The following is a 22,124-nucleotide window of genomic DNA, read 5'->3' as shown; positions in this document are numbered from 1 at the left end:
ATGTCACAGTTCACACCATGAACTGATTTACAGCTGTATGAAACTAACGCGTTTTGAGTGAACAAAGCAAACCTGCTATATGAAGCAGTGTCTATCCACGATCAATGTTACTGTATGTGTCCTAATGTCTCAGGGCATTATAGGACGTTTAACCGTTGTGTTTTGTAATGGGGGTATCCACCATGAGTACGGGTGCTTAGTTCACCCAAAATGCGTTGGTTTCATAGAGTTGTTAATCTGTTTGTCATGTGTATTCTGAATCGCCTTTTATCCTGAGCGCTGAGACCACCATTTCCATACGTTCATATCCTAAGATTAAAGTCCCGTTAGTACGGCCACCCTTATTGCTTGGAATCTTTATTTTATTACTGGAGTTGTCGGACCCCGACTTACACAGGTGTGTAGGGGGCTTATCCACTAAAAGCTACAATACAGGCATGATTTTTATAGGGGCCAAGTCCCATACACACCTTGGCCCCTATAAAAATCATGCCTGTATTGTAGCATTAAAGTGGATTAATTAGTGTTTAGGGAGTGACAGACTATTTAATAACCACATAAAAATTGTTGTATTCGGCCATTGTACGCAACAGATGGGTTAGGACACGTCCCCATGAAAGCAGAGGATTCTCCTCTAGTGTTGTGTTATTGGCCAGAAAAATACATTACTACTTGTGCCATTAGGGATTGACTTCAAAGAGGTTCTGCAGCAGCGACATGCTGTATTATACAGTATTTAGCTCCAGCTGATGTCTGTGATGGACAGATAGCTCCATGGCTGCAGCAGCCGCTGTATATTAGGAAGAATGACCCCTTACTGTAGATGAGAATCCACCTGGTATTTTATGACTTTTACACCTATCCTGGTGATCTAGGCTTCCACAAGATCGCTCTTCCTACAAGAGGGTTCATGCATCAAGGCGCCATGACTTGAGATCGAGCTGAAGGCCATTAAAAGAAAGAAAAAAAAAGACATCCACCCTGTATTTTGGCGGCATTAAGGATCCCAGTCACTTTACCACCACCGTCTTTGCTGACTCCAGTCCCCCGTTTTATTTTCTAGGTGTGATCGGACGCCGACAGAGCTGCTGCAGCCCCCTGGCATCGGCATCGGCCCCTCTAACAGACGACTTAGTGACCTGCTCACGTGTAATATTTCCCGCTCCCTGTATATAGTTTATTATCGGCTTCCTCTCAGTGACAGATTTACTTATTAAGCTGCACAGTTTGTACAATTTATTAAAAAGAAAAAAAAAAAGTTTTGCAAAATTAGAATTCTGTATTTAATGAGAAAAACCTTTTTTTTTGTCGTTTTTCACAATGTTGGAACTGGAATCTGATGTGCCGTCGTATTTTGTTATAGTTCTTCATAAAACTAGAAATAATTTATTTACTGGAGGCAAAGATGAAATCTGAATAAAAAAACAGGTTTATTCCTCTGCTTGTCTGTCTGTTGTCATCCGCACTAATGCAGAGTTCGGACTGGACCCGATGGGTCCGCGAAAAGGAAGAGGAAAGGTATTGAATGTAGCGCCCTGAATCCGAATATGCCCCCCAGACACGTTCTCTCATCTAGAACCGTCGTATTCCAGTGTCGCCGCCATCGTTCACAGAAGGACAGTGTGATCATCTTGAAAAATCCCGAGGAATAAGATGTTATGGTTCTAGATAAAATGTGTTTGGTTGCTCTTTCCCGATTGTGCCACTCACTTTTTACATGACCTCCTTTAAGTTAAAATATTCACCCCAAATCCTGCCCGGACCATTAACTGCTCTGCCATCCCCTTATATATTAACCAGTAATAAATAAATCTAATAAATACATATCTAAAAAAAATGTCACAAGCTCTTCAGCCGGACACCGGACCGAACCGGGGTGATGAGGTTACCGTAGAATAGTTCTCAGGGCGATGCACGAGGCCGACCGGTGGTGTCCGTTCTGCAGCATCGTAGTAATACACTGGCTGTATCTTCGAGCATAGGGCAGCGAGAACTGAAGAGGAACAAAGTGATGATGGTCAGTATGGCTGCGAAACAGTTTACTAGTAAATATCCATGTAAAACCAGCTAAATAAATGAAATAGTTCAATTTAAAAAAAATATTTATTTGACTCTTTGCAAACTGCAATAAAAAAAAATTATTTATATAGAAAAACTTGTTTAAATACATATTTAATATTTAAAAAAATATATATATATATATATATATATATATATATATATATATATATAAATATATATATATATATATAAATATATATATATATATATAAATATATATATATATATAAATATATATATATATATAAATATATATATATATATAAATATATATATATATATATAATATATATATATATATATATATAATATATATATATATATATAAATATATATATATATATATAAATATATATATATATATATAAATATATATATATATATAAATATATATATATATATATAAATATATATATAAATATATATATATATATATATAAATATATATATATATATAAATATATATATATATATAAATATATATATATATAAAAATATATATATATATAAATATATATATATATAAATATATATATATATAAATATAAATATATATATATAAATATATATATATATATATTAATATAATATATATATATATATTAATATAATATATATATATATATTAATATAATATATATATATATATTAATATAATATATATATATATATTAATATAATATATATATATATATTAATATAATATATATATATATATATATATATATATATATATATATATATATATAAATATATATATATATATATATATATATATATATATATATATATATATATATATATATTTATAAAAATAATCTCACAAAAAAAGTGCAACAAATCTCCGCTATTAGGAGGTCTGAGGATGTAGTTACTATCCGCACGCTCTACTATCTCTTACCTCTAACCAGCGCTGCAGAGACTTTCTTGTGCTTTTCTTTCTCTTATAAATCTGCAGGAGCATCAAGTCTTCTGCAAACTGTCTGGCTGGAATCTGGAAAACCTGCAATAAAGCATAAAATGTGATATCACTAATGATATATATTCTGTACACAGATGACGGACATCTCGTCTGTGGTGGAACATGTGGAGACAGATGAATAGGAGGGAGCAGATTCTGATTAACATTTAGAAGGGGACAGGGGAGAGTTCGGTTAGTGAGTTGAGGTCTCCTCTTGGAGACGGAGGTGCGAGGTTCAGATTATGGAGGATGTTCGTTTTAGATCAGTTACAGAATGGAGGGCACAGGTAGCGTAATAAACAGATGAGGGAGGGGATATAGCGCAGGGCAGAACTGTGTAGAGCTTTGTGGATAACAGAGGAGATTGTATTCTGTAACAGATGGGTAACCAGTGCAATGACTGGCACAGGGTAGAAGCATAGATAGAAATACGACCCTGGCTGCCGCATTCTGGATGGTTTGGAGAGGAGAGAGTTGTGTTAGAGGGAGACCCATCAGTAAAGAGTTGCAGTAGTCCAGACGAGAGTGAACAAGAGCGACAGTAAGAGTTTCTGTAGTTTCAAAGGTGAGAAAAGGTCGGATTCTGGAGATGTTTTTAAGAGGCAGGTGACAAGAGCGAGAGAGGGATTGGACATAGGGAATAAAGGAAAGTTCTGTGTCACATAGGACCCCAAGACAGCGGGTGTGCCGCTGGGTAGTAATGGTAGAACCAACCACAGTAACTGCAATATCGGGGATAGGTAGGGTAGTAGAGGGGAAAATAACACAAGGAGTTCAGTTTTGGAGAGAATCAGTTTCAGATAGAGGGAGGACATGATGTTGCGGACAGAATCCCTGGTATTTCGTAGTACTGCAGGGGTGATGTCAGGGGAAGAGGTGTATAATTGGGTGTCGTCCGCATAGAGATGATACTGGAAACCCAATCTGCTGATGTCTTGTCCAATAAGGGCAGTGTATAGAGAGAAAAGGAGGGGACCTAGGACTGAGCTCTGAGGAACCCCGACAGTAAGAGGAGGACCCGGGACTGTGGAACCCCAACAGTATGAGGGGGACCCGGGACCGAGGAACCCCAACAGTAAGAGGAGGACCCGGGACTGTGGAACCCCAACAGTATGAGGGGGACCCGGGACCGAGGAACCTCGACGGTAAGAGGAGGACCCGGGACCGAGGAACCTCGACGGTAAGAGGAGGACCCGGGACTGAGGAACCTCGACGGTAAGAGGAGGACCCGGGACTGTGGAACCCCAACAGTATGAGGGGGACCCGGGACCGAGGAACCCCAACAGTAAGAGGAGGACCCGGGACCGAGGAACCTCGACGGTAAGAGGAGGACCCGGGACCGAGGAACCTCGACGGTAAGAGGAGGACCCGGGACCGAGGAACCTCGACGGTAAGAGGAGGACCCGGGACCGAGGAACCTCGACGGTAAGAGGAGGACCCGGGACCGAGGAACCTCGACGGTAAGAGGAGGACCCGGGACCGAGGAACCTCGACGGTAAGAGGAGGACCCGGGACCGAGGAACCTCGACGGTAAGAGGAGGACCCGGGACTGAGGAACCTCGACAGTAAGAGGAGGACCCGGGACTGTGGAACCCCAACAGTATGAGGGGGACCCGGGACTGAGGAACCTCGACAGTAAGAGGAGGACCCGGGACTGTGGAACCCCAACAGTATGAGGGGGACCCGGGACCGAGGAACCCCAACAGTAAGAGGAGGACCCGGGACCGAGGAACCTCGACGGTAAGAGGAGGACCCGGGACCGAGGAACCTCGACGGTAAGAGGAGGACCCGGGACTGAGGAACCTCGAGAGTAAAGAGAAGGAGAGAAGTAAGAACTGGCAAAAAAAAATACATTTAAAGGAGCGGTCAGTGGTAGGAGGAGAACCAGGAGAACGGTGTGAATGAGGCAGACAGTAAGGAGCATAGTGAGGAGGAGCTGGTGATCCAGTGTGTGGCAGAGAGATCCAGGAGAATCAGCAGGGAGCATTGGATTTTGCTCTTAGTAGATCATTAGAGACTTTAATAAGGGCAGTAAGACACACGGTGACCCTCCTACACCCGGGACGTCATAGATCACCGCTACCTGCGCTCAGCACGGTATACGCTCTACAATTACAGAGTGTTTCCACAGCCGCAGTCAGGACAGATCTACCTCTCCACACTGAGCATTGCCAGTACCCCTATAAATACAGATTGGGGGGTCCCGCAGCCAAAGCAGAGAGCTGGGGGGCTCCTGTGCCACAGACTAAGGCTACGGCGCTCAGTCCTTGTACACGCCTGTTTTTGGTCTGTCTGGGGTTTTTTCCCCCTCTTCTCTCAGACAGAACACAGACCCATAAAGTTTCATTGCTCCAGACACGCATCAGCTTTACAAACGGATCCATGTGTCCGGTCCGTGAGACTCGAGAGTTTGTCCTATTCCCGTCCATTTTGCGGATTAGATTCGGCCATTAAAGTACATCAGATATATACTTGAGGGGCTTCGGTGCCAGAATGCTCAGTGCACCCCCTCAATCATCCTGTGATGATTGACAGCTCAGCCCTGACATTGCAGGAGCCATCTGATCCCCATCATGTCCGCAGCGGCCGGTCACTACACACGGGATGTGTGAATGAAGCCTTAGAAAGCAGTGTCGGTGTGCACGCCTGTGGTGTGGCCGGGGTCGGACCCTCTCCCACCTCAATGTCTGGATTACTTACCCAGTACATGCTCACAAGCCTCATTACTTTCCAGAGGATGTGCTTGGGTGCCTCGTGCCGGATACAATCCAGGATGACGCTGGTCAGGAAGGAGTTGCACTGTCTGCCATACCACATCTCTTTATGGGACGTATTAAAAGTCAGAAAAAATAAATCTGAAAGACAAACATAAAGGAGAGCGATGAATCAACTTCAGACTATATTCCTATTAGCGTCTGACAATTGTGATGTAGGAGACGATGTGAGCGGCGCTTTACCTTCTTCCGTCCCCTCTGCACGCGCCGGGATATCCATCTCACTAATGTATATGACACTGTCTTGAAAGGCTGTTGCGCTCCCATCGGTGGTCAGCAGGGGGTGGTGTTGTACCCAGAGAATGGCCCCAAGATCCCCAGGGCCTAATGAAGGGGAGAAGGAGTCAGAGCTGGCGGCAGATAAATGCTGAGCATCTGGAATATCAGATAAATCTATGACTAAGCAGTGCTCCTCTACATACAGTGCCGCACTCACCTCCAGCAAAGGCCACGGTGTCGCCCGGTGTCGGGCCGCTGTATGATAATTTACTGTAGTTGTGATGCCCCAGCAGGTTCTGTTCAGTGGCCTCACATACAAGAATGAACCCCGGCGTCACTCCCATAAGCGTCGGTCCGTCTGGCTTCATCTTCCCTCTGTATCCCGAGCTCCCGTATTCAGTATCGCAGCACAGACGTCCCGGGTCACCAGAGCGTCCTGTCAATGTGTTCCCTTCCTGGGATGTTACAGTGGGACGTGCGTCACGGGGTGACATCTTGGAGCCGATTTCACTCACTTGCTTGATGAGACACGCTATCGGATCGGCTGTATATTCAGTGCAGTCACCTATCCCGCTACTACGGGGAAAACCGTCAGCGTGATTTACACCTGGACTTGTTAATGGGCCCTTTAATGGATGCTGGGTCGGCCCTCGTGAGCCTGAGGGGGGATTCTCTTGCAGGTCTCGATCCATTTGGGGTCTGCCTTCAGTAGATGAAATCCCACTCATAACCTGCATGACAGACAGCAAGAATATGACACGTCAGTCTTATGACGCTCGGTGTAATCTATTACATGGAACGTGGCGGACCCTAGCGGAGCAGCCCCCCCGGGGAGAGGGTCATTTCCATCATCTCCGGAGGAACAAAACGTCGCTCTGCAGATCACAGGCCGCACGTCGTCCTCCCATTCTCCTTCCTCTGGGGTCCGTTACATTCTCACTAGATGGCGATTACACAGACCACCTGTCTAATTATTTCCCCAGTACCAGTGCCGCTTAGCCCCCCCTGCATATCACTGATTTACATCCTAATAGAGGCGGCTCCCTGCTGACTGTCTCCACTTTCTCTTATTTCTTTGTATGTCCTTGATCGATATAATCACCACAAAGGATCCAACATCTGGGACCCTCCGGGGGTGGGGGAACAACAGCCGAGCTTTACACTGTAATCCAGGCATAAAGCCAAAATGTGGCCAGAAATCAGTCACCTCTGGTGCAGGATCCTCCGAGGAGCCGGTGCAGACACGACCTGTCATCCATAATCTGCAGGACAACATTGATCACATTACTGGGTATGGAAACAATAAAATGAACGACATTTATAAAACCCGAGTGTCTTCACCACGTGTGGATAACTATAGGGACACGGCACCGATTAGGCCGTGTTCACATGTTGCCTTTTTGCAGCGCTTTTATTCAGCAGCCAAAAGTTGCTCTCTTGGCAGTAAAAACTCTAAGTCGAAAATGCTCATTTTTCAGTGTTTTCTGGAAGTTTTGTTGTTGTGAACATGGCCTTAGACGTTCAGCATGTGAAGCGTCTAGCTGACACTGGGGGGCACATCACAAAGAAAAGAGGCGCCTGGATTCGGGATATCTGGTGCACTTGCAAAATAAAACGTGGAAAGGTTTCTCCTGGTGTCTGCGCCAGCCTGGAATAAGGAGGAATGACTGAGGATAAACCAGAAGCTCCATTTGCAGATCTGTGTTTCACGGTGTTCGCCCCTCATCAGTGCAAAGCAGGAGAAGTGATTGGCTGGGTGAGAGGCCTCTCTAACTCGGGGGCCTATTTATATTACCAGGTCTATAAGTTTCCCTATGCCAAACTGACACTTTCCACAAGAACTTTATCCCCTAGGGCCCGCTCACACTTGCAATCAAATCGGAAGAGTGCAATCCAATAAAATAAAAATAATCGGACTGCGCTCGCCCCAATGTTACTGTATGGGTCAGCTCACATCTACGATTATTTTCTCATGCTGATTCTGCATGCCGCAATTGCATTCGAGAATCAGATCGCACGCACCTATACAAGCCTATGGGTGCGTGTGAAACATCGGACTGCACTCGGGATATCACCCGAGTGCAGTGCGATTCACGTGGACATCGGTAATGGAGGAGCTTCTCCGCAGCTCTGCTCCGATTCTCGCGTGCGAGAGGATCGGAGCACATGCTTGAACCATCCGATGCTATACGCTAGCGTGACTCCGGCCTTAGAGGCCTCTCGCCCAGCCAACCAGTTCTTCTGCTTTGCACTGATGAGGGGGAAAACACCTTGAAACAAGAATATGCAAATGGAGCTTCTGGATTGTCTCCTATCTTAAGTCATGTGGCATAGCCTTTAAAAGGGAAACAGCCGTCAGGAGGAGAAGGACGACCTCTCCTCCCTGCGCTCCATCAGTCACACTGCTGTGAGCGCACCCCTTTCTGAGAGCGCCTGCGGGGTAGGTGGGTGACAAAGAGGGGCACAGGACCAGTTTAGGAAAGTGAACACTGAAGGGCGAGCGCTCCGGATAATTGACCATAGATTGAGTCACAGACAGGACCCATTCCTGACTGGACGGGGCGTCACGGCACTGGCCGCAAAGGGAGCCTGGCTGACCGCTTGGCGTTTGCTGAAATATGTCACCAATGCCACAGGGGACTGCTTAAGGGGCAACTACACAGGGGGGTAGACACTTTAAAAATAATTTCCCAATGAAGAACTGCAGGAAAGATAAGGAGAAGTGTTACTTCTTCAGAAAAGTAGCGGGCCCAAGGGGGATAAGAGCGGGATGCGTGGAGGAAACGGGGAGTTGATGAGAAGGAGATACTCACCCCTTTAACATCTCCAGACGCCAACAGGGTCACCCATTTGTATTGGGGGGACACCAGCACTCCGCGGCGGCAGCCTCGAGGGACAAGTGACCGAGGAGCACCGCTGGAGAGCAAGCTGTGTCCTCATAGGTATGGTGACCCAAGGGTCGATAGTAACTTTTAGGATTGCTACTAAGAACTTTTGGCGCCAGAGGCCGCTGCACGGGTGCAACATAAGATAAACCGAAAATCAGTATAAAGGGCTTTTCTATAATATCCTCCTTTAGGATAAGCCGCCATCAGTGTATGATCAGTAATTGACCCACCCTGGGGACCCTAATAATCAGCAAAAGGATTGGCCTCTACATCCCCGAAATCCAGATAAGTGCGACTGCAGCTGATCTACCAATGTGAACAGAGATCAGCGTTACTGAGCCGGTACCAGGCGCCGTCACTCACAGATGGCAGGCGGCCCCCCCCCCATGTGGTCTGTGAAATCAGTGAGTGTCCTGGGGTGGGACAAGCACAAATCATTCACTGATGATCGATCCTGAGTACAAGCAATCAATGTATTTTTTTTTCTTTTTAATTAAGCCATATTATTGAGCAGTAATTAGACTTTGGGTACATGTTACCTGTAAGCCGGGCACGCATACAGGGCCTGCACGAGGGACGGGATACGAAACTCCTTTACTTCCCGACTCAGGAGGTCCCATTCTCTGCAAGGAAAGGAAAAGCCATAAATAATAGCGCATCTGATTAATGAGCCATTTACCGACACACTCATGGACGGGAACGAAGGCTGCAAGTCAAAAAAGAAAAAAAAATGATATGTAATTGATGAAATCGGAGCCATTCTGGGGTATAAAGACCACCGGGGCACTAGAAGTAGAATCACTGCCATCTAGTGGTGACTTTGCTGAATGACATCACTGCGGCACAGTTCAGACTTACGGATCATGGGAAGATTTATTACACGTATTAGGAGACGCTTCCATCTTGTGTGTAAGTTTCCTTTTATATAAAAATACATAAAAAGGTAGAAATGACGACGGGTAAAGCACGGGGCTGGTCCCTACCTGAAGTCGGAGGGAAGGTAAAGTCTCCCCAGTCTCAGGAAGTTCAGGATGTGTCTGAAGATCTCTCCATCTCCGTTCACCAACAGGGAGGATCCGCAGCTGATCCAGCGCGTCTTCCTGGAGTTCTGCAGCAGCTGCGGACACTGCGGGGACAGAGGAAAGAGCAGATGGGACCGTATCCTTGTAGTTCTCAGACCTTCTCATCATCCATAGTGACAGATATAGGTGGCCTTGTGCTTTCTGAGAATTGCTGGGGCGATTTTTCACCAACGTCTTATGGTGTGCAGTGTTTTTAGGGCCGTACCGGGTCTCATAACATCCACAACCAATGTGTGGGAATGGTCCTGTAGGTCTTATCAAGGGGTGTCAAACTCATCCTCACCGAGGGCCACATCATCATTATGGCTGCCTTTAATGGGGCGCTTGTAATTGTTGGGGGCTCATGAAAAAGTCTGTGCAACACGTACCAGCACAGGGTGCAATGCACGGACTGGCCGAGGTGTGGTTGTGTTTTTTTTTTTTTTCTCTAGGAGGCTTTTTTCAGAAACCAGGACCGGGGAAAATGAAGGCCGATCCTTCTGTGTCCTGACCTTGAGGGCCACAAAAAGAAAATGACATGGTGGGCCAGCTGAGGCCGACAGACCTCTCCAGTTTGACACCCATGACCTAGGTGCTGCAAACATACGGCCATCATGTCCCCACTTGTGTTTGAACCAAAATACAAAACAGCAATCTACTCAGACTATCGTGTTTTTTTTTCCTCATCTTTTATTTTCTTGGGGCAGATTTGAAGCATTTTTCTCTATGCTACCAAGTGCAGAAACTCTAGTTATTCTGCACTAAAAACGCACCTGTGTTTTTATATGTATTTTTTAGGCTCCCCATAGAAGTCGATAGAGAAAAAAAAAAAAAAAATGCAACAAAAGTCGCAGGTCAGCAGCGTCTTAAATGCACGGAGCAGGGGCGGAGGGGTGTTCATGAAATCGCATCCACTTCCACTGAACTGTTCAATGCAAACAAAAATTAAAAACCTGCAATGGAAAAAGTGCGGCGCTTACTCTAGGTGTGAACGACTTTCTTACGCTTATATCTATACAGACACGTTGCGACGTAGTGTAAACGCTGCGTTTTTCCCCGCTGTGTTGAAGCAAAAATATATGTGATTTCATCACCCTCCTCCCTCGGGGCATCTATAGACGCTTCTCCATGTCCAAGCGTTTCACATTTAAGGATGCCAATACATGCTGAAGAATTAGCAGCTTCTTGGGACGGCCAGACGCAGACAATACAGGACGGGCGGTCCGTGCCGCTACCTTCAGCAGGGTCTTCAGGTACGTGGCGTACCAGTAGCTCCGCACATACACCCTGACGGTCTGCTGGTTGGGGAAGGCTCGTACGTCCGCCGTCCAGCTGTCACCTGAATATAGATGAATACGTTACACAAACTGTGGGCTCGCTGCAGACAAGGAGCCGCTGCATGAAGTCATCGGAGACGCACTTTTCTTTTTCGCAGGGTAAACACCAGGATCGCTTTCATTTAATAATGGTTATGAATATTGTGACATCGCGCCCCCTCAGTCAGGATGTAGTAGGATCGGTGACCCAGACATACAATCCACAGATGTGGGCACAGCCGCCTCGCGTGTAAGACCGGGGCGACCTCCTACCTGCATCCACGCTGCCCCTGGACCTCAGGTACGATCTGACGGCTTCTCTCATCGGCTGATAAACAGCGCCCCCTCTGTCCAGGTACATGCACAGACCATAAATCTCCAAAAAGCTTCTGGTCAAGGGCAGTCGGCTCGTTCCCATCCAATTCCTGGTGGTAAAACAATTGGAAACGGTATTAATGTAAGGCACCCGAGTGTCAGGCGCAGCATGGCATAACATCTGATGATCCGGGAGAGCTTGTGCCATTTGTGTCCTCCTTCCAGAGGTTTTACAATTTAGCTCTATAAACCGTTCATCCAATGACTGTCCTATAATCTGGACCATCTGATAATCTGGCATAAAGAAATTAGACTACCTATAAAATCAATGGGACTATGGGGTTAATTTTCTGCTTGCGGAGAGCACCGAATTTGCCGTGCAATGCTCGGCACTGGGAATTTACAGTCTCCCTACACTAACGTGGTGCTCTCTACAAGGAGAAACTCTACCCTTAGACACCCTTGTCCTAGGCCTCTCACCCAAGCAACCAGTTCTCCTGCCTTGCACTCATGAGGGGTCTGCATATGGAGGGTCTGGTTTGGCTTGTTATCCCAAGTCATGCGGCACGGCCCTTGTAATAGAACGTCATGATGTTGTCAGTCACAAAAAAAATGGGGGGAGAATTTCTGAAGGCTGGCGTTTCAGGTGCCAGCAATAAAACAATAACACACTGGAGTAAGAATAACCAGGGGCGTATCGATCGCAGGCGCAGAGGATGTGACCGGGCTCACGCGGGAGACGAGTCGACCCAAGTGCCTGCTTCAGCTGGATGTGGGCAGGATCACCTGGTTGTGGCCGGTTTATGGTGAAATAATGTTCTTCCCCAGCAGCGCTCACTGGAACCTTCAGTAGTTTAGAAATTCTTCTGTCAATGCCATCAGTATGTTTTGCAACAATAAGGTTGCGAAAGTCTTGAGACAGTTCACTGGTTTTCCCCATCATGAGAGGATTCTTCTGTGGCACCTTGGTAATGAGCCACCTTTTTATAGGCCATCAGTTTAACCAGCTGATATTATTTCTCACTAAATGTCAGGATTGCTTTTTAATCACTGACAGATCTCAGCCGGTGTAAGGCCTTTCCGAGGCTTTTTGCACCTCTCATTCTTCATGTGTTCAATACTTTTTCCCTGTGTCATTTCTCATTATTACACATAATTTATGGACATCTATGGTTATGTATTTGCCTGTGTGGATCGGATGGGTTGTTACCGACATCTGGAGAGAATTTCATGTCAATAGCAGCTTTACAAATAGATTTACAGAAAATTGGTGACGTGTTCAATACTTATTTCACCCGCGGTATATACCAGGAAAGCGCCCAGAAAGGTGCCCAGAATGGGGAACAGATATATTAGGAAGGGAAGGTGCCCAGGATGGGGGACAGATATATTATGAAGAGAAGGTGCCCAGGATGGGGGACAGATATATTAGGAAGGGAAGGTGCCCAGGATGGGGGACAGATATATTAGGAAGGGAAGGCGCCCAGGATGGGGGACAGATATATTAGAATGGGAAGGCGCCCAGGATGGGGGACAGATATATTATGAAGAGAAGGTGCCCAGGATGGGGGACAAATATATTAGGAAGGGAAGGTGCCCAAGATGGGGGACAGATATATTAGGAAGGGAAGGTGCCCAGGATGGGGGACAGATATATTAGGAAGGGAAGGTGCCCAGGATGGGGGACAGATATATTAGGAAGGGAAGGTGCCCAGGATGGGGGACAGATATATTAGGAAGGGAAGGTGCCCAAGATAGGGGACAGATATATTAGGAAGGGAAGGTGCCCAAGATAGGGGACAGATATATTAGGAAGGGAAGGTGCCCAAGATGGGGGACAGATATATTAGGAAGGGAAGGTGCCCAAGATGGGGGACAGATATATTAGGAAGGGAAGGTGCCCAAGATGGGGGACAGATATATTAGGAAGGGAAGGTGCCCAGGATGGGGGACAGATATATTAGGAAGGGAAGGTGCCCAGGATGGGGGACAGATATATTATGAAGAGAAGGTGCCCAAGATGGGGGACAGATATATTAGGAAGGGAAGGTGCTCAAGATGGGGGACAGATATATTAGGAAGGGAAGGTGCCCAGGATGGGGGACAGATATATTAGGAAGGAAAGGTGCCCAAGATGGGCGACAGATATATTAGGAAGGAAAGGTGCCCAGGATAGGGGACAGATATATTAGGAAGGAAAGGTGCCCAGGATAGGGGACAGATATATTAGGAAGGGAAGGTGCCCAGGATTGGGGACATTACTACATAATGAAAGGTGGGGGGACAACACTCGTGTGTTTATAGGATTTAGAAAGCTACAAGGGCCTATACATCTGACCAACATGCACTGGGGCCCATCGGACTGTAGTAACGCCACCAAGAATAACTTTGGCACGTCCACAACTTCTTCCCCCCTTCCAGTAAGCACCATACACTTTTTTGGAAAAGTACAAAACACTATGTAAAAATGGCGAAAAGGCCCAAAATGTTGTAGCAAATATGACCAACACTAAAATGTTCATCTTTTTAGCTAAGTAATTTTACAGCACACGAGTGTGAATAAGGTCCTAGGCGATATCCTGCTGCCCCATACCTTACATGTAGGAAGAGGGTCCCGGAGCCGATGATGTACAGCCTGCTGCCGTCCACGCTGCTCTCGATTCTCAGCTGGCCCAGAGCAGAGTCCGGGTACTTCGCCAATAGCTCCAGGGCCAGGATGTAGAAAGGCTTCATCGCTTTGTGCGGGTCTCCTATTTTGACAGCTATATTGTTCCTGTAGGGCGTAGCCGTCTGGGGGCCACCACCTGCATATCCTAGATGCAAATAATCAACTATAGGGGGGCCGCTATTGTTTCCATCAAAACCCACAGCATTTTATCCAGCGCTCTGCTTATGACAGACAAACATCTCACCTGTAGATTTCTTTTCGGCGTGCAGCGCCTGGAGCAGCCCTGGGATTCCCAGAGATCGGATTTCAGCCTCCAAAACCTCAAAATTCGAGAAGTTGTCCGGCAAGAAAAACTTTCCAGTGTGTAGGAAGTTTCCTGTTGGATATCAGAGCGAGTAACCACAATGCAGAAACCGCTCCAGAACGAGCAGCGTTATCCACGTGGTCAAAACATTTTTATTTTTGGTCTCCCGTATTTCTGACCTATGAATCGGACGTCCTGACAGCCGCATTCTATCAAAGCAAAAGTCTCAGAGAACCAAAGCAGGTTGTCCTCCGTGACCAGTCCAGGATACGTCTCCAGCAGATCAACGGGAAGGAACCAGTAAGGAACGTCTTCCTGCACGTCGAGGAAAGGATTGTCAAAAAGGCCGAGAGGAGCATTGTCTCGATTGCCTGAAAGACAAGGTGGGATCGGGTAGTAAAGCAGAAGATGGAGCGGAGAGTGACAGACCATCCTGGAAGCCCCCCCACTAGAGCGGACCCCTCATCACCTGAGGACAGGGAACTTTTCGCTGGCAGCTCAGACAGGCGGCTGCTGAATTTACGAGTCTTCCAGTAGCTGACGGAGGGTTTCTCAGGGACAGCCGAGCCCGGGGGTATCTGCGGGCGCAGGTGGGGGGCCTCTGCTTTAAACTTTTCTAGGGCCTGATAATAACAAAGCAAATGACAGGTACTGATGGGAAAGACGGGCACGAGAAGACCACAAAAATACGGAGGGTCACGAGGGGTTGTTCTAGGAAAAAGGAGGGTCATGTGGGGGGCACTGCCGCTACACAGAGGGTCGTGTGAGGAGCGCTCTCGCTACACGGAGGGTCGTGTGGGGGGGGCGCTCCCGCTACACGGAGGGTCGTGTGGGGGCCGCTCCCGCTATACGGAGGGTCGTGTGGGGGGGGCGCTCCCGCTATACGGAGGGTCGCGTGGGGGGGCGCTCCCGCTATACGGAGGGTCACGTGGGGGGGCGCTCCCGCTACACGGAAGGTCGCGTGGGGGCCGCTCACGCTACACGGAAGGTCGCGTGGGGGCCGCTCCCGCTACACGGAAGGTCGCGTGGGGGCCGCTCCCGCTACACGGAAGGTCGCGTGGGGGCCGCTCCCGCTACACGGAAGGTCGCGTGGGGGCCGCTCCCGCTACACGGAAGGTCGCGTGGGGGCCGCTCCCGCTACACGGAAGGTCGCGTGGGGGCCGCTCCCGCTACACGGAAGGTCATGTGGGGGCCGCTCCCGCTACACGGAAGGTCATGTGGGGGCCGCTCCCGCTACACGGAGGGTCATGTGGGGGCCGCTCCCGCTACACGGAGGGGGCATGTGGGGGCCGCTCCCGCTACACGGAGGGTCATGTGGGGGCCGCTCCCGCTACACGGAGAGGGCATGTGGGGGCCGCTCCCGCTACACGGAGGGGGCATGTGGGGGCCGCTCCCGCTACACGGAGGGTCATGTGGAGGGCTCTCCCGCTACACGGAGGGTCATGTGGGGGCCGCTCCCGCTACACGGAGGGTCATGTGGAGGGCTCTCCCGCTACACGGAGGGTCATGTGGGGGCCGCTCCCACTACACGGAGGGTCATGTGGGGCCGCTCCCGCTACACGGAGGGTCATGTGGAGGGCTCTCCCGCTACACGGAGGGTCATGTGGGGGCCGCTCCCACTACACGGAGGGTCATGTGGGGCCGCTCCCACTACACGGAGGGTCATGTGGGGGCCGCTCCTGCTACACGGAGGGTCATGTGGGGGGGTGCTCCTGCTAGACGGCGGATAGTGTGGGGTGGTTCTAGGTACACAGAGGGTCGTGTGGGGGGCTCCCACTACACGGAGGGTCTTGTAGGGGGGGGCTCGTGCTACACGGAGTCGTGTGGGGTTGTTCTAGGTACAGGGAGGGTCCTGTGGGGGCGCTGCCGGTACACAGAGGGTCCTGTGGGGGGCGCTCCCGCTACACAGAGGGTCCGATGGGGGGAGCTCCCGCTACACGGTGGGTCCTGTGGGGGGAGCTCCCGCCACACGGAGGGTCCTGTGGGGGGAGCTCCCGCCACACGGAGGGTCCTGTGGGGGGAGCTCCCGCCACACGGAGGGTCCTGTGGGGGGAGCTCCCGCCACACGGAGGGTCCTGTGGGGGGAGCTCCCGCCACACGGAGGGTCCTGTGGGGGGAGCCCCCGCCACACGGAGGGTCCTGTGGGGGGAGCTCCCGCCACACGGAGGGTCCTGTGGGGGGAGCTCTCGCCACACGGAGGGTCCTGTGGGGGGAGCTCCCGCCACACGGAGGGTCCTGTGGGGGGAGCTCCCGCCACACGGAGGGTCCTGTGGGGGGAGCTCCCGCCACACGGAGGGTCCTGTGGGGGGAGCTCCCGCCACACGGAGGGTCCTGTGGGGGGAGCTCCCGCCACACGGAGGGTCCTGTGGGGGGAGCTCCCGCCACACGGAGGGTCCTGTGGGGGGAGCTCCCGCCACACGGAGGGTCCTGTGGGGGGAGCTCCCGCCACACGGAGGGTCCTGTGGGGGGAGCTCCCGCCACACGGAGGGTCCTGTGGGGGGAGCTCCCGCCACACGGAGGGTCCTGTGGGGGGAGCTCCCGCAACACGGAGGGTCCTGTGGGGGGAGCTCCCGCAACACGGAGGGTCCTGTGGGGGGAGCTCCCGCAACACGGAGGGTCCTGTGGGGGGAGCTCCCGCTACACGGAAGGTCATGTGGGGGCCGCTCCCGCTACACGGAAGGTCATGTGGGGGCCGCTCCCGCTACACGGAGGGGGCATGTGGGGGCCGCTCCCGCTACACGGAGGGGGCATGTGGGGGCCGCTCCCGCTACACGGAGGGGGCATGTGGGGGCCGCTCCCGCTACACGACGGGTCATGTGGGGGCCGCTCCCGCTACATGGAGGGTCATGTGGAGGGCGCTCCCGCTACACGGAGGGTCATGTGGGGGCCGCTCCCGCTACACGGAGGGTCATGTGGGGGCCGCGCCCGCTACACGGAGGGTCATGTGGGGGCCGCTCCCGCTACACGGAGGGTCATGTGGGGGCCTCTCCCGCTACACGGAGATTTATGTGGGGGCCTCTCCCGCTACACGGAGGGTTATGTGGGGTTGTTCTAGGTACACGGAGGGTCATGTGGGGGCGCTGCCAGTACACGGAAGGTCCTTTGGGGAGGCGCTCCTGCTACACGGAGGGTCCTGTGGGGGGTGCTCCCGCTACACGGCAGATAGTGTGGGGTTGTTCTAGGTACACAGAGGGTCGTGTGGGGGGGGGGGCGCTCCCGCTACACGGAGGTTCGTGTGGGGGCGCTCCCGCTACACGGAGGGTCGTGTGGGTGCCGCTCCCTCTACACGGAGGGTGCTTTGAGGGGGGCGCTCCTGCTAGACGGCGGATAGTGTGGGGTGGTTCTAGGTACACAGAGGGTCGTGTGGGGGGCTCCCGCTACACGGAGGGTCTTGTAGGGGGGGGCTCCTGCTACACGGAGAGTCGTGTGGGGTTGTTCTAGGTACAGGGAGGGTCCTGTGGGGGCGCTGCCGGTACACAGAGGGTCCTGTGGGGGGGCGCTCTCGCTACACGGAGGGTCCTGTGGGGGGAGCTCCCGCTACACGGAGGGTCCGGGGGGGGGGGGGCGCTCCCGGTACACGACACAAGGAGCACTGCGCTTAACCCCTTGAGAACCGGGCGATTTTTCAGTTTATTTTTTTTGCACATTGTTTTGATATCCCACAGCCATAAGTTTTTTATTTTTCTTTCAATATGGCCGTATGAGGGCTTGTTTTTATTGTTGGACAAGTTGTACCTTTGATTGACACCATTGGTTTTACCACATAGCGTACTGGAAAACAGGAAAAAATTCCAAGTGCGGCGAAATATCCCCCCCAAAAAAAAACAGCAATTCCAAAATCCCTTTTTTTCACTCTTTGGTTTTTTTATTTACCATATTCACTATACGGTAAATCTGACCTGGCAATAAGATTCTCCAGGTCATTATGAGTTCGCAGACACCAAACTTGTACTGGTGAATACAAATATATGACTTTTTTTTTTTTTTTGCTTATGTCGCCATTTTCCGAGACCTGTTTTTTATATACTTTTTTAAACTTTTTTTTTCCTCACTTTTTTCTGTATTCAATAGTCTCCTTAGGGCACTTAAAGCTGCGATCGTCCGATCACTTGTACATAGCAGAAGTCACGATGTACTGTGGACGCCAGCACGGGCCGGATTACAGAGGTACCGTCAGGACTGGCACAGGGGTCTTCAGCAGACCCCCGGCCGTCATGGCGACCCGTCGGCACCCCACAATCAGGGCGCAGGTGTGTAGCACGGCGTGCCCCTTGCTGTGGCAGATTTTGTGACGTCGGTTCTTCATAAGACAGCGGACAGACCTCCATCATGGTCTGCAGGCGGAGTGCTCGGGCCTGTTCACACAGGACATCCAGCTCGGACACGCAGGACGCAGAGAGCTGCGCGGTGAGGAGGAAGCGATGGACCAGTCTGAACACAAAGCCGTCCCGGTCCAGGAAGAGCCGTCCGCCGTCAGCTGGAGGGAAACGGGAGACGTCTCGCCACAGAACGGAGGCGCCACAGCGAGCGAGAGCCGCGGCGGGGAGGGAGAAGGCCCAGCCGCCAACATTCAGGAGGACACAGTCATCCTGGGAGACATAAACATATATATATTACATTTGAGGGCCCCCGGTAACCTAAGGGCCCACATACACCTGGGCCAGGGAACAGGACACATGTACAGCCCTCAAAACACTCGAATGACGTCGCCAGCAGCCGCCTCTCGGTCCCCTCGCGCGCGACGTCGCCAGCAGCCGCCTCTCGGTCCCCTCGCGCGCGACGTCGCCAGCAGCCGCCTCTCGGTCCCCTCGCGCGCGACGTCGCCAGCAGCCGCCTCTCGGTCCCCTCGCGCGCGACGTCGCCAGCAGCCGCCTCTCGGTCCCCTCGCGCGCGACGTCGCCAGCAGCCGCCTCTCGGTCCCCTCGCGCGCGACATCGCCAGCAGCCGCCTCTCGGTCCCCTCGCGCGCGACATCGCCAGCAGCCGCCTCTCGGTCCCCTCGCGCGCGACATCGCCAGCAGCCGCCTCTCGGTCCCCTCGCGCGCGACATCGCCAGCAGCCGCCTCTCGGTCCCCTCGCGCGCGACATCGCCAGCAGCCGCCTCTCGGTCCCCTCGCGCGCGACATCGCCAGCAGCCGCCTCTCGGTCCCCTCGCCAGCAGCCGCCTCTCGGTCCCCTCGCCAGCAGCCGCCTCTCGGTCCCCTCGCCAGCAGCCGCCTCTCGGTCCCCTCGCCAGCAGCCGCCTCTCGGTCCCCTCGCCAGCAGCCGCCTCTCGGTCCCCTCGCCAGCAGCCGCCTCTCGGTCCCCTCGCCAGCAGCCGCCTCTCGGTCCCCTCGCCAGCAGCCGCCTCTCGGTCCCCTCGCCAGCAGCCGCCTCTCGGTCCCCTCACGCACGCCGTCGCCAGCAGCCGCCTCTCGGTCCCCTCGCGCACGCCGTCGCCAGCAGCCGCCTCTCAGTCCCCTCGCCAGCAGCCACCTCTCAGTCCCCTCGCCAGCAGCCGCCTCTCAGTCCCCTCGCCAGCAGCCGCCTCTCAGTCCCCTCGCCAGCAGCCGCCTCTCAGTCCCCTCGCCAGCAGCCGCCTCTCAGTCCCCTCGCCAGCAGCCGCCTCTCAGTCCCCTCGCCAGCAGCCGCCTCTCAGTCCCCTCGCCAGCAGCCGCCAGCAGAAGCCTCTCAGTCCCCTCGCGCACGCCGTCACCAGCAGCCGCCTCTCAGTCCCCTCGCCAGCAGCCGCCAGCAGAAGCCTCTCAGTCCCCTCACACACGACGTCACCAGCAGCCGCCTATCAGTCCCCTCACACACGCCGTCGCCAGCAGCCGCCTCTCAGTCCCCTCGCCAGCAGCCGCCAGCAGAAGCCTCTCAGTCCCCTCACACACGACGTCACCAGCAGCCGCCTCTCAGTCCCCTCACGCACGCCGTCGCCAGCAGCCGCCTCTCAGTCCCCTCACGCACGACGTCACCAGCAGCCGCCTCTCAGTCCCCTCGCCAGCAGCCGCCAGCAGAAGCCTCTCAGTCCCCTCACGCACGACGTCACCAGCAGCCGCCTCTCAGTCCCCTCACGCACGCCGTCGCCAGCAGCCGCCTCTCAGTCCCCTCACGCACGCCGTCGCCAGCAGCCGCCTCTCAGTCCCCTCACGCACGACGTCGCCAGCAGCCGCCTCTCAGTCCCCTCACGCACGCCGTCGCCAGCAGCCGCCTCTCAGTCCCCTCACGCACGACGTCGCCAGCAGCCGCCTCTCAGTCCCCTCACGCACGACGTCGCCAGCAGCCGCCTCTCAGTCCCCTCACGCACGACGTCGCCAGCAGCCGCCTCTCAGTCCCCTCACGCACGACGTCACCAGCAGCCGTCTCTCAGTCCCCTCACGCACGACGTCACCAGCAGCCGCCTCTCAGTCCCCTCACGCACGACGTCACCAGCAGCCGCCTCTCAGTCCCCTCACGCACGACGTCATCAGCAGCCGCCTCTCAGTCCCCTCGTGCACGACGTCACCAGCAGCCGCCTCTCAGTCCCCTCACGCACGCCGTCGCCAGCAGCCGCCTCTCAGTCCCCTCACACACGACGTCGCCAGCAGCCGCCTCTCAGTCCCCTCACGCACGTCACCAGCAGCCGCCTCTCAGTCCCCTTGCACACGCCGTCGCCAGCAGCCGCCTCTCAGTCCCCTCGTGCACGACGTCACCAGCAGCCGCCTCTCAGTCCCCTCGTGCACGACGTCGCCAGCAGCCGCCTCTCAGTCCCCTCACGCACGCCGTCGCCAGCAGCCGCCTCTCAGTCCCCTCACGCACGACGTCACCAGCAGCCGCCTCTCAGTCCCCTCACGCACGACGTCGCCAGCAGCCGCCTCTCAGTCCCCTCACGCACGACGTCACCAGCAGCCGCCTCTCAGTCCCCTCACGCACGTCACCAGCAGCCGCCTCTCAGTCCCCTCGCACACGCCGTCGCCAGCAGCCGCCTCTCAGTCCCCTCGCACACACCGTCGCCAGCAGCCGCCTCTCAGTCCCCTCACACACGATGTCACCAGCAGCCGCCTCTCAGTCCCCTCACACACGATGTCACCAGCAGCCGCCTCTCAGTCCCCTCGCACACACCGTCGCCAGCAGCCGCCTCTCAGTCCCCTCGCACACACCGTCGCCAGCAGCCGCCTCTCAGTCCCCTCACACACGATGTCACCAGCAGCCGCCTCTCAGTCCCCTCACACACGATGTCACCAGCGGCCGCCTCTCAGTCCCCTCGCACACGCCGTCGCCAGCAGCCGCCTCTCAGTCCCCTCGCACACACCGTCGCCAGCAGCCGCCTCTCAGTCCCCTCACACATGACGTCACCAGAGCCTCATTACCGCTCCGTGCTCGCTCCCCGCCATCTTTAGCGCTCAGTCACAAACCGTCCTAACAGCTATAAAAAAAAAAACACCTCAGAAATCATCTTCCTGCCAAATCCCAGGAGCGTCAACCCGCCCACCGCCTCCATGGCAACAGCATCAATCAGACTGGGTCACTATGGAAACCGCCAATAGCGATTTCTCACAACTCACCCCGCCCACATCTTCCTGCCGCTGCTGCCTAT

General features: G+C 52.8%; 2 protein-coding genes across 4 annotated transcripts in view; one reads left to right on the top strand and one right to left on the bottom strand.

The window, feature by feature from the left end:
• Positions 1-1,439, top strand: part of LOC141175757 (pleckstrin homology domain-containing family G member 4B-like) — a 73,250-nt gene extending 71,811 nt beyond the window's left edge. For both annotated transcript variants that reach the window (XM_073659689.1, XM_073659688.1), the window contains one exon: positions 1,064-1,439. In XM_073659689.1, the coding sequence (XP_073515790.1) occupies positions 1,064-1,069 (6 nt within the window). In that variant the 3' untranslated portion in view covers positions 1,070-1,439. The remainder of the gene's footprint in view (positions 1-1,063) is intronic.
• KCTD19 (potassium channel tetramerization domain containing 19) lies at positions 909-22,048 on the bottom strand. Of its 2 annotated transcripts, XM_073659691.1 has the most exons (16): positions 21,898-22,048; positions 18,890-19,156; positions 15,037-15,190; positions 14,747-14,938; positions 14,508-14,639; positions 14,189-14,408; positions 11,554-11,705; positions 11,200-11,303; positions 9,887-10,029; positions 9,443-9,526; positions 7,223-7,277; positions 6,233-6,746; positions 5,980-6,120; positions 5,723-5,877; positions 2,963-3,064; positions 909-1,993 (listed from the first exon to the last, which is right to left on the bottom strand). In XM_073659691.1, exons 1-16 carry the CDS (start codon positions 21,919-21,921, stop codon positions 1,886-1,888), a joined length of 2,547 nt encoding a protein of 848 aa, XP_073515792.1. In that variant the 5' UTR covers positions 21,922-22,048; the 3' UTR covers positions 909-1,885. The 2 variants fall into 2 exon arrangements, with proteins under 2 accessions (XP_073515792.1, XP_073515793.1); XM_073659692.1 differs by lacking the exon at positions 18,890-19,156.
• Between the last annotated feature and the right edge of the window lie 76 nt (positions 22,049-22,124).

The sequence above is a fragment of the Phyllobates terribilis genome, unplaced genomic scaffold, assembly GCF_046119375.1.
Source record: "Phyllobates terribilis strain yellow unplaced genomic scaffold, ASM4611937v1 Scaffold_14__1_contigs__length_39327217, whole genome shotgun sequence".
Lineage (NCBI taxonomy): Eukaryota > Metazoa > Chordata > Amphibia > Anura > Dendrobatidae > Phyllobates > Phyllobates terribilis.
The sequence above is the reverse complement of the archived record's forward strand: the minus strand, read 5'-3'. Positions and strand labels throughout refer to the sequence as shown.

Coding starts and splice junctions, on each gene's coding strand:
- KCTD19 (XM_073659691.1), bottom strand. CDS start 21,921: ATGGCGGGGAGCGAGCACGGAGCG. Junction 10,030..11,199: donor ACCTGAAGACCCTGCTGAAG/GTAGCGGCACGG, acceptor CTGTCCCCGCAG/TGTCCGCAGCTGCTGCAGAA. Junction 3,065..5,722: donor GGCTTGTGAGCATGTACTGG/GTAAGTAATCCA, acceptor GCTTTATTGCAG/GTTTTCCAGATTCCAGCCAG.